The sequence below is a fragment of the Nilaparvata lugens genome, chromosome 1 (assembly GCF_014356525.2).
Source record: "Nilaparvata lugens isolate BPH chromosome 1, ASM1435652v1, whole genome shotgun sequence".
Taxonomy (NCBI): Eukaryota; Metazoa; Arthropoda; class Insecta; order Hemiptera; family Delphacidae; genus Nilaparvata; species Nilaparvata lugens.
In genome coordinates this window covers 11,496,615-11,509,408 of record NC_052504.1, presented here as the reverse complement: position 1 = coordinate 11,509,408, position 12,794 = coordinate 11,496,615, and the positions used below count along the sequence as shown (strand labels likewise).

At 33.6% G+C, this 12,794-nt stretch overlaps 1 protein-coding gene across 1 annotated transcript in view; it reads left to right on the top strand.

The window, feature by feature from the left end:
- The window catches only part of LOC111045468, a 45,619-nt gene that overhangs the window by 14,132 nt on the left and 18,693 nt on the right, over window positions 1-12,794 (top strand). The window contains exon 2 of the mRNA XM_039430190.1: window positions 10,698-10,892. Coding sequence (XP_039286124.1) covers window positions 10,698-10,892 — 195 coding nt within the window. The remainder of the gene's footprint in view (window positions 1-10,697; window positions 10,893-12,794) is intronic.

Sequence of the window (12,794 nt, the reverse complement as noted above, 5' to 3'; positions counted from 1 at the left end):
CTAGACCCAGATCAGAGAAGTCCTAGAGAAGAGAAGACTGAAGAAGAGAAAGGAGGATAAGGATATCTCTGATTGAGATAATTGACCGAGCGAAGTAAGGTCTAAGATTCAAGTCGTCGGTTTTGCATTTCTCTTTATGTTTAAATGTCTATAATATGTTTAAAAGTTTATAATATGTTTAAATGTTTATATGTTGCGCATTTACAGCGAAACGCAGCAATAGATTTTTTATGAAATTTGACAAGTATGTTCCTTTTTGAATTTCGCGTCGACAGATACATAAGGTTTTTTGAAATTTTGCATTTTAAGGATAATACAAAAGGAAAAGGAGTTTCCTTCGAACACCAATATTACCGTAAAAATCAGACTATAGAATTATTCATCATAAATCAGCTGTCTAGTGGACTATAATACTACACGTTCATAAACGTTAGTAGACATTAGTTGTCTACTAACTTTGTCTTTCCATAAGCTGAGGTCATGATTCTAGTTGGAGTTTGGAGTTATTGATAGAAAACATTTTTTCCAGTTTTCTTTTTTAATCTCATGATTAAAATTGCATCAAATGTGATTGAAAAGAAATTGATTTCTAAAATCATGAAAAGTGAGAAATGAAGTTTGTAGGAAATCAGCATTATGGTAGTTTATTTTGCTCACCGATTTTTCGCCAACATGACAACACTGAATGTTCTCTGATGGGTTGATTGGATTGACGTATCGACGGCAGCCAGACCTGATAACAGCGCTCACACTCACATTCCGGGACGACACGTCACGTTACGATAGGACTGAAAGCTCTATGTTTATTTAAGATTTTTCTAGACATTTTAAATTAATAAATTATTTATTAATTTTTGAGAAAACATAACAACAGGCCAATGTAACTTACTAAGCGCGAGGTCTACTGTTGACAGAACTACTAGTCATAGCACTAATATGCTATGCATTTATTTATAGCCTACTTCCCTGAGACTTTGTCTACCAGATTGTAATTGTATGGCAAATAAATTGAATACATTTTTTTAATCAAAAATTTAACAAGTAATTCCAGATAACAGTTATAAATATTGATATACAACATTATCTTATCTAGGTGCAATTACGATGACGAATTTGCTAGCTAAAATCGAAACTCAACAATGGTTTCAATGCAAATACAACACCAAATCTGCGATACTGTGACGTAATGGAGCCGTCCCCTGTAGACAACCATCTGTAGAGTTGCAAAAGCTCACACAATTTAAGCGGTGTACTGAAAAAATAAAACCACGCAACTGTCTACCCAGCATTAAGGTCATAGGCTAAGCAAGTTGGTGAAGGTATAGAGTGTACTGAGCTCTGGCTAATGCAGGCTATTATAGAGCTGGCATTCAGATTACAGTTCAAGATAGAGACAACCAAGGGCCACTAATAGTGAGGTGCACGTTATAATGGCAGTTGTGGAAGATAGGTGAACAGCATTGCCGATTCTTTGCCTTGCCACTGTTCTTTATAAAGTATTTATTTATAATTTTTACAAAGAAGCAATGGCATTCAAAGGAAAATATCCAATTAGAACCGAAATAAAATTGAACGGAAAATTAATAGAACAAGTGAAAAATTTCAACTATCTTGGTAATGATGTAACATATGATACAGATATTGATGTATACAATAAAATTTCAAAGTTTCAGAAAATATGTGGCACAAAACATAGAAACCTCAAAAATAAATCAAGACAAGAAGCCAGAATAAAGTTCTATAATACCATTGCAGTTCCGACTCTCCTATATAGAAGTGAGAATTGGATTCACACACGTAGAATGAACAGTCGAATTCAAGCTGCAGAAATGAGGTTTCTAAGGAGTGTATTTGGCTGCACTAGAGTTGGTAGAATAAGAAACACTGATATAAGACAGGGTTTATTGTTTGCTCCTCTACATGAAAGAATTATTCAAAATAGATGCAACTGGTGCAGTCATTTGGATAGAATGCCACCTGGAAGAATTCCCGTTGTAGTCCAAAACTATAGACCTACAGGAAAAAGAGATGTAGGGAGACCAAGAAAGAGATGGGTACCGGAACAGGTTAATTAATAAACCTAATCCCTGAAGTGAAGATGATGATGACAAAGAAGCACTGACCGGGTTGAGAAAAACTAAGGATATTCCTTGTACTATTTCTCTCCCAAATTTAGATCAGGGCTCTCCAACCTACGGCCCGCGGGCCAGATCCGGCCCACACATGGAATTAGTCCGGCCCGCCGAGAGTTATTGCAACAGATCTTTTAAAATATATATTTATACGCATTTTTGACAACAATTGTTCAGTACTCTCCTCTTACAAGCCACTCCATTTCTTAATAAGTGTAGAATTAGCTGTAAACAAGCAGCGATCAACCATTGCGAGACATTAGCAAATGGCTCAACAAGTCAAATTCCACGTACATCCTTGTTATTGGCCCTCCAAGCCTCCCTAGAATTAACAATGTGGCCCTTGGATGAAAAATGTTGGAGACCACTGATTTAGATAATATATGTTAAAAGTCCGAAATAGGGTTATGACTTCACTTTTCTAAAATGTAATCCATTTTCTCTCAAAAACAACCAGTATAGCTGATACCAATCTGATTGATTTGAATTGAGTGACTGCCTTTATTTTCCTAGAGAGCGAAGTTAGGGCGCAGTCGGCCCTCTCTTACACTTAACTCTCTATTACAATATAGAAAAATACAAATAATATGTTAAAAAAAATCCCAAACAATATCTACTTATTTGAAATAATAACAAATTGATGTGATATTAATTATTAATTCCTGTTTAAAATAATCAATTATATTATTTATTCGTCAAGTAAATAAGTTTTCCAATGATTCAATAATAAATTTCTTTACTGATATTGAATAATTATGTAGTTAATCAATTATATTTCTACATTGTTAAATAACGATCAGGCAACATTGCGAAGATAGAAAGGGATAGCGCTGTCTGCTTTGTCGTATGATAGACAAGAATAACAACACCAATGTTAATCAAATACTGCCATTCTTTTACTACATTGTTAAAAAACGATCTGGCAACATTGCGAAGATAGAAAGGGATAGCGCTATCTGCTTTGTCGTATGATAGACAAGGATAACAACACCAATGTTAACCGAATACTGCTATTGCTATTATACCGTGGATTTCATTACACGTCTGGGTCTGGATACACATTTCATTTCGACCTACTGTCATAACACAGAATAGATATGTATATATAGAATATGTATACTGTGGTCATAACTCCTGCACGTGTAGCACGTGTCACGTGTGCACGCACTTTTGTTGTTTTTAATTTGAGTGGGCGACGTCTACAATATAAAACAATGCTTTATTATGTACTAACACTGTCTTGCCTTGAACATTCCAAAACTAATTAACTTTAACACGCTTTGAGCTTGGAGTACAGTATTCAAATGTTTTTCAGCCCGTGGCTTGGTCGTATTTCAAGCTATTTGTAATAGATTACTGAATAGGTTATTATATTTTGGTGGCTAGAGGCACCTACATTCAAACTGCATACTTTTCATGTGAATCGATATAGCTTTGTTAGAATATTCCAATCAGTCTATGGTCGATGTAGCCTACTTCAAGGTACATTGGATATTTACCATTATGTTGGATATGTTTATTACATGTTGATGAGTTGATAGTGCAGTATAATTGCGAAGTACAGTAATAAATATTAAAGAAAAAGACTAAGAAATTACAGATGGAATTAAATAGAGAATGCATTTATTCAAATGCTAATTAATATATAATTATAATTGTGCTGGCAACTAATTTTTGGATAGTAGTTCTCATCGAATTTCCATCTAGCTGTTAGCCCTGTTGTCAATGTCTGCAGTAGCAGAGGTCTTCGGGGTGATTTGCAGCATTTATTTAGGATTTTCGTTCAATTATAATTATAGACTAAGAAATTGTCAAAAACTACAGATGTTATTGAAAGTTAGAATGACCGGTTCTGGTTGTTACACCATTGTCAATCTCTGATAAACTCTAATAAATATGAGTATCTAATCGATAGTGAATCTGTAGTTTTTAAAATCAGCAGCACTTACTCGGAAAATAAAAAAATGTCCTAGATAACTTTTTCTTAATGACTCCACGATTGATTCACAATCATCATAGTCGTGTGTAAATATCCAATTGGGAAATCATTGTTATTTTTAATGTCAGAGCCATAAAACTATAAATAAAAATTAGAAATCTATATAAGTACCCTTTTAAAATGGTTCAATCACAAAAAAGGTACTTGGATTTATAATTTTTATTTATATTTATTCAAGAGTAGCCCTGAAGAAAAAAACATTATGAAACTATTATTTAAATATATTCTCTATAGATTATTCCTATCTTATTGCTCAGGATACTAAGTGTTGATTATTATAATGACAGTGCTCCCGTTTTTCGCATTTCTCCCGTTGCAGCTAGACATAATATATATACAGGGTGGCTTTTAAAGACCAGCTCCGCTAATTGATGGACAGCAGTTATGAGCTCCATATTTTGAGTTTTTTGACAATTTGACAATTTTGAGCTTTCAGTGGTCATGAGTCCACTGGATCCATTCATCTCTCATCATCATCATCATCATCATTATCATTAATCATAATCATCATCATAATTTTCATCCCTTCCTTTATTCACCCACTATCAATCGTGGAGCATCATCCTCAAAAAAATGAAAATGAATACAATCATGTTTGTTGAAGCTGATATACACTATACAGATTTATCAGTTCAAAGATTCTCAACTTCTTCTGTACCTCTCTTTCATAAGATTCTACTTCACACAGAAAGTAATCAGTCTGTAATTGACACAAGTGTCTTGAGTGGAAGGGGTACGTGATTATTATTATTATTATTACTTTCCTTGCCCTATTACCATAGGTAAGGAAAGTATTTCTTTCCAAAAAAATTAAGGTACCCCAATTTGTAAATTTCTATACGTTTCAAGGTCCCCTGAGTGCAAAAAAGTGGTTTTTGGATATTGGTCTGTATGTGTGTGTGTGTGTATGTGTATGAGTGTATGTGCGTCTGTGTACACGATATCTCATCTCCCAATCAACCGAATGACTTGAAATTTGGAACTTAAGGTCCTTACACTATAAGTATCCGACACGAACAATTTCGATCCAATGCAATTCAAGATGGCGGCTAAAATGGCGAAAATGTTGTCAAAAACAGGGTTTTTCGAGATTTTCTCAAAAACGGCCCCAACGATTTTGATCAAATTTATACCTGAAGTAGTCATTGATAAGCTCTATCAACTGCCACAAGTCTCATATCCGTAAAAATTTCAGGAGCTCCGCCCCATCTATGCAAAGTTTGATTTTAGATTCGCAATTATCAGGCTTCTGATAAAATTTAAACAAAAAATTTTGAGTGGAAAAGATTAAGCATAAAAATCTCTACAATTAATGTTCAGTAACATTTTCACCTAAAATTGAAAATAAGCACGAAATTCGAGAAAATGTTATTATTTCAATTGCAAACTGTTGGCAACTGTTGATTCTATTAAATGATTCACTATGAAGAGATAGCAGTCCTCGTATGTCTCCAGCGTTATTGTCCTGTCACCAGCTGGCTCAGATCTTTGTTTATAAGTAGACTTGAGATGCGCGGGAACACTAGCGTCAGGTGATCAATTTTCATAACGGCAATGGAAGTTGTGTGAGTGCACCACACCAGATTTTTTATTTAGCACATTGCTTCCAAGACATCAATCAGATATTCATTTCCATCTTCACTTCTTCAGGATCATAATATGGGAATGATCCCTTGTCTCAAGATATAAAAATAAACAAAAAAAAAACAAACATAAACTAAAAAACTGGTAACTAAAAACAATTTATTCAAATACATATATCCAGTCCATTCAGATAGGCTATTGGATCTGGAGTTGCCTTCAAGAAATCTTCTTCTGTTCCTCCTCAATTAATACGTGATACCGGATGCAGTTTACATTTAAGATATAAGATAAAGTACTGGTTTTCGTTACTCAAATTCAATGCAATATTGGAGTAATCTGTTTTTACGGTGATTGTGCATTGCATAAGAACGGAGTTGATCTGGAAATCGTCTACAGTACGATATTTGCTATATTGATTGTATATTTGAGAGACTTCCGACTTCTAGGAGAAAATTGAACCAAAACCCTGTTTTAAACTATCAATATTATGATTGGAAGTGAAGAATCGAAAGCTCATTGACAATGATTTCTTGTTGAATAAGTATTACCCGGTACTAGCATAGTACACGGTTGGGATCAGGTGAAAAAGTGAGATGCTTCTAAACATTAAAACGTGTTTATAAACATGTTTTTGAACGTTAAAAAACAGAAATGTTTATAAATTGTTCTTGTTGACATTAGTTTTCTACGAAGGCAGCGTGATGTCAACAGATAATACTGTTATATTATCATGTAATTTAATGTGACAATGTAATAATTGCAATTGAATATAATAGTCGTTTAATAAATGATAATATTGTTTGGAAATGAGTATAATCTGTGAAGTTCAGATTACATAGTTTTAAAGCTGTAATCATACACTGGATAGAGTCCTTGAAGTTTTGAATACTTTATGCATTCGGTATGCAATGCAGTGGGCGGCATTGTATAAGATTAAAAAGCGACGAATGTAACTATGAAGGCCTCGCTTCATTTGTAACAGCAGGGTCATCATATCTTGTACAGATTCATGCATGGAAATTCAAACATGAATGAAAAAGTAGAAGGAATGAAGAGGAGTGGGTGTGAGAATTCAGTGGTATTGGAGAAGGATGAATACAATATTGGATGTTATCAAGGGAAAATTAAAGAGGGAAAAAATAGATGTTGGAACAGAGAAAGAGAAAGAGCATTAGAAAGAGGAGTGATAAAACTAGTAAAATTTGAGATAGAAGGATTATGAATTAGAATATTCGAGTACTGTATAACGCTGCGTACAAACTTAAGCGCCACGAACACGCGCATTTCACTTTACATCAGCTGATATATGTATTTGTACAGAAACAGTAAGATACAGATATATTAAGCGTAGCATCAGCTGATGAAAAGTGAAATGCGCGTATTCGTAGCGCTCAAGTCTGTACGCATCTAAAGAGAGAAAAAGAAGAAGAAAAGCTGTTTGGAAATAGCAAACAGATTGAACAGAGAAGGAAGGCAAAAGAAGAGTTTGAGAAAAACGTTGGTGACAATGATTTAAGAGAAGTAAATATTTTGAAAATAAAAAGAGAAGAAGTTATGAAAGACAAAATAGAAGGGGTTTAACAAGATGGAATAAAATAAGATTAACATGTTGCAGTTGAAAAGAAGAAGATTATGAGAAAAAAACCTAAACGAAGGAGAAGTTAGGACTAGGAGTAGACGGAAGCAAAATGAGAGGAGAGAGACAAATTCAAACATGAACTTGAACAAAACTCAACTTAACTTGTTCAAACATGAACTCATCTATTCCACTATCCATGACGAACTGCAAGTTAATAATTCGTTTTGAACTATTTTGACTACACTACATTATAATTGTTGAATAATAGTTATTAAAAACTTGTACTCACGTGTGGAGCGCTTTAGGATTTTTTAAAATCGAGTGTTGAAAATTGATTTTAGAAAATCCGAAAGCGCTTCACAAGTGAGTACAAATTTTTAATAACAATTATTTAAAAATCAGACTGTAGTGTCGTCAAAATAGTCCAAAACGAACGAATTGATAGTTAGTACGAGTAGTCAATATGTGAATATTTCCTATTAGTGATAATAATGTGAAATTTTTCTTCTATGTTTGGTTTTGATGCATCTAAATTTAAAAATCTACTTTCTGAAAATAATTAAGAACTGAACAACTACAAGACAACCAATTTCAGGCTATGTGTAACCTTATCTAAATTTGGGAGAGGAATAGCACAATAAGGTTATACCTTATTTTTTCCCTCCCTATCATTTTTGATGATGTACTTGTATGAATCAATCAATAAAGTAAAGTGAGAGAAAAGAAAGAATGGAAAAAAGTGAAAGATAAAAAGGTTCAAGACATGGAGGAGTGCAAAGAAAATTTTGCGAAAGAAAATCTGGTGTGGCGCACTCACACAACTTTCCTTGCCGTTATGAAAATTTATCACCTGACGCTAGTGTTTAAGCGCATCTCAAGTCTACTATTCAAAGATCTGAGCCAGCTGGTGACAGGACAATAACGCTGGAACACACGAAGTCTGCTATCTCTTCATAGTGAATGATTTAATAGAATCAACAGTTGCCAACAGTTTGCAATAATCACATTTTCTCGAATTTCGAACTTATTTTCAATTTTAGGTGAAAATGTTACTGAACATTAATTGTAGAGATTTTATGCTCAATCTTTTCCACTTGAAATTTTTTGTTTGAATTGTATATGAAGCCTGATAATTGGGAATCTAAAATTAAACTTTGCATAGATGTGGCGGAGCTCCTGAAATTTTTACAGATATGGGACTTGTGGCAGTTGATAGAGCTTATCAATGACTATTTTAGGTATAAATTGGATCAAAATCTTTAGAGCCACGAAAATAGCAAAAAACCCTGTTTTTGACGACATTTTAGCCGCCAACTTGAATTACATTTGACCGAAATTGTTCGTGTCGGATATTGTAAAGACCTTAAGTTCCAAATTTCAAGTCATTCCGTTAATTGGGAGATGAGATATCACTTTTTTGGACTCAGGGGACCTTGAAACGTATAGAAATTTAGAAATTTGGGTACCTTAATTTTTTCGGAAAGCAATACTTTCCTTACCTATGGTAATAGGGCAAGGAAAGTAAAAACTAGTACTCACTTGTGGAGCACTTTCGGATTTTTTAAAATCGAGGGTTGAAAATTGATTTCAAAAAATCCAAAGCGCTTCACAAGTGAGTACAAATTTTTAATAACAATTTTTAAAAAATTAGACTGTATTGTGTTGTCAAAATAGTTCAAAACGAACGAATTGATAGTACGAGTACAGTGAGAAAAATGAAAGATTGATTAAGACATGGAGGAGTGCGAAAAAATTTAGCGAAAAAAGGAGTGGAAAAGTGATGAAAACTAGAAGAGGAAAATCAGCAGGAAATGAAATGAAAAGAGAAAGGATGAACAAGACGTTATTCGACGAGGTCAAAATGCTAGAGAACTGAAAGACTTGAACGTATACCAAGAATGAGGTGTCGTCAAGTCGTCAAGGCGAGGTGACAGATCCTGCTGTGACCTTTGAAGATAATCTGCATAATAGAGCACAACATAGTCCACAGAAATGAGAGCATAGACCTCGCTGGTCGCTGTGCCATTCCGTGATACACTTCTTATTACCATATTAAACATTCGAAACAAAACATGATTTGAATAGGAATTGAATTGCAACACCCCACGCTATTATAACACTGTTCATGAGATTGGATGATATGAGAGAATACTTTAAACTTTTGCAATAAAATGTACTTATTTGCTCTTAATATTCATCCTAAGAGGATTTTAGGATGTAGGTTAAAATTGCAGTGCCATTCTTGCTAACTCCACATTATTTTCTATTTTTTTCATCCTTCAAATTGTTTACCTGTATCTCTCTGAATTAACATACTATTTATTTCCTCTCAGTTTATTCATTTTCTATCACCAATTCAAGTATTAAAGATGTTCTTTGCATCCTGTTATCGCTGTCATTCTGGTACTTTTTTTACATTTTTTTACATTTCCTTCAAACTACTTCCTCAGAAATCTCACGAAAGGTTTTAATGTGATGCTCTTTCAATATTAGCATGAAATGTATTAATACTGAATAAACATACTAGATATTGTACAAGATTAAAATTTTTGGTTGGACTTCAACTAGACTTTTTATTAAGTATGTAGAGAGACAAATAATACAGTATCTAACAGTATCTACATACAGTATTCAGTGGTATGTTTACTCTATAATATTGATAGCTAGATAGAGATGGGAATAAATTGGAAGTTGCATTTGTTCAAATGCTAATTAATGAATAATTATAATTAAATGAAAATCCCAATTAATTGCAGTAAATCACCCCGAAGACTTCTGCTACTGCAAATATTGACAACAGGGTGAACAGCTAGATGGAAATTCGATGAAATTCCCAGGCTGACCTAATTTTTGTACAGTAGCGCTCATCGAATTTCCATCTAGCTGTTTACCCTGTTATCAATATTTGCAGTAGCAGAAGTCTTCGGGGTGATTTACTGCATTTAATTGGGATTTTCGTTTAATTATAATTATTGATAACTAGCACAATATCACCTTCACAACTACGAGAGTGGAATGCATTGATGCAGAAGGTGTTGAAGTATTGCTCTCATATTAATATGGAATTGATTGAAATGTGAATTGAAATTGAATGAATAGAACAAGAAGTATTCTGTATTTCTACTGAAAAACCTCACGAAAGGTTTTGATGTGATGTTCTCGTATTAACAATGAATTACATAACAATTAATATTGTAATGAAATTTATAGAAGACGAATAAGTTTTCTGTATTTCCATTCTATATGGTTTAAACTTGAAGAAATTCAGATTAATGATTTTTCGTGTAGCATATATGAATGATATTTTCCAATTACTGTAATCGTATCCTTTGTAAACAAAATAGCATTGCTTGAAATATTTTATTCATGAAAAATTCATAACTAATTCACATTATGTCTCCAGGTGGTGAAGAAGGACCGGCTAGAAAGAGAGCGAGAGCCCCCTCGTCTCCCAGCCTAGATGATAATCCGGCCCAGTCATTAGAGGAGCGGGACCGCCCCACCTCCAGGCCACCGTCTGGAGGCGGCGCTCCTCTGCCCCCCGGCTTTCTCAGTCCCTCTGTACTCGAATACCTCGAGCTTGGCAAATCTATACCAGGTGAATGCTAGTCACATTACAACAATTTTAATAGTCTATATGCATTTTGAATTTATTCAGTCATTTAAGAGCTTCCTTTTCAAAAGTTTCTAGATTTTGTTCGCTTGGAATTGTACGGTAAATATATCTTATGAACTTAGAGAGAATCTTTTTTTGCTGAGATTGATGCTGGATTGATGATGGATGAACGTATACCTTTTTGTAGTTTCAATTTATTATATCTAGTTTATTTCGCGAGAACTTCTTCTTGTAGTAAACTTCAACACTATGGAAGAAAGAGACTAAATATTATTTATGAATGAGTTTTTCAAAATACATCTAGTAACTCAAATTACATCAATGAGTTCACAAATTATGCACAATATTGTAGTCATCAATAAGTGATCTGAATTATCTTTTACATTATTGTAGGAGAATTCAGTTAATAGTACCAATTATTTGTATGAACATTACTATCTATTATTTACTCATTTACAACTTACGTTTCCATTGTTCTAATTCATGAAACGGACTATAATTATAGTCCGCGGACTATAATTCGATAAACTTCAATAAGAATGAATTTCATTGAGCGTGAAGAATTTTAATAAGAAAATTCAACTGTGTATTCAAAAAGGCGAATGTATTCTGATTTGTTATACAAATGTATGTCCAAAGATGTAACTGCTACTTCTATGTATGGAGAAGGTGGGTGGACCTGGACATTCGTGTACTGACATTTCTTGCAAAGTGATTCAGGCATATTATAATTTATTTATCAGTACAAATTTCATGAGTGGACCTTCCTATGATAATACACCTTGTATTATTTTGTATTATGACGAAGTTATTTTCTGTTACTCTTCAACATGAGATGAAAACGAACAGTGGTATATTTTGAGTAATAGACCTGTTGAAAGAATAGTAATTAAAATTAAAACAAGCAAGACTATAACTTACCGTTTACAAAACTAGTTATTCAAGAATCTTATTCTATATTAATGAGTTTTGACCCTATTTCATTGGCTACAATCGATGCCAATATCAGACTGACTAATTCAATTCTTTGTCTTATATTAATTATTGTGTAGACTGATTGGATAGTATTGTATGAAGACAGAGGTGTTGGCTCTTACAAATACACAATATTCTTATATAATAGCACGTAACTTATGATTCACAATAGACCATGCCAGTGCAGACGAATTGTTTGTTCCCAATTTAAAATTGGATACAACGGTGAAAGTTCAACAAGGAATACTCTGCCCTGAAATTCCAATTGGCTCGGCAAATCACAACACCCACTATCTTGTTATGGTATCTTACTGTACTTAAAAAATTAAAATTTATGTTTTACTGGAATTGCATCTAACATTTCAAATCAAACTAGTAGTTCTGTGAACAGTAGACCTCGCGCTCAGTAAGTTACATTGACCTGTTATGTTTTCTCAAAAATTAATAAATAATTTATCAATTTAAAATGACTAGAAAAAATCCTGAATAAGCATAGAGCTTTCTGTCCTATCGTGCCGTGACGTGTCGTCTCGGAATGTGAGTGTGAGCGCTGTTAAGAGGTCTGGCTGCCGTCGATACGCCAATCCAATCAACCCATCAAAGAACATTCTGTGTTGTCGTGTTGGCGAAAAATCGATGTGTTGAAATTAACAAAATAAACTACCATAATGCTGATTTCCTACAAACTTCATTTCTCACTTTTCATGATTTTAGAAATCAATTTCTTTTCAATAATATTTGTTGTAATTTCGATCATCACATTAAAATAAAAAAATGTTTTCCATCAATAACTCCAAACTCTAAACTAAAATCATGGCCTCAGCTTATGGAAAGACAAAGTTAGTAGACAACTGTCTACTAACGTTGATGGAAAGATATATTTTCAAGATGTTCCATGTTTTTGAACGG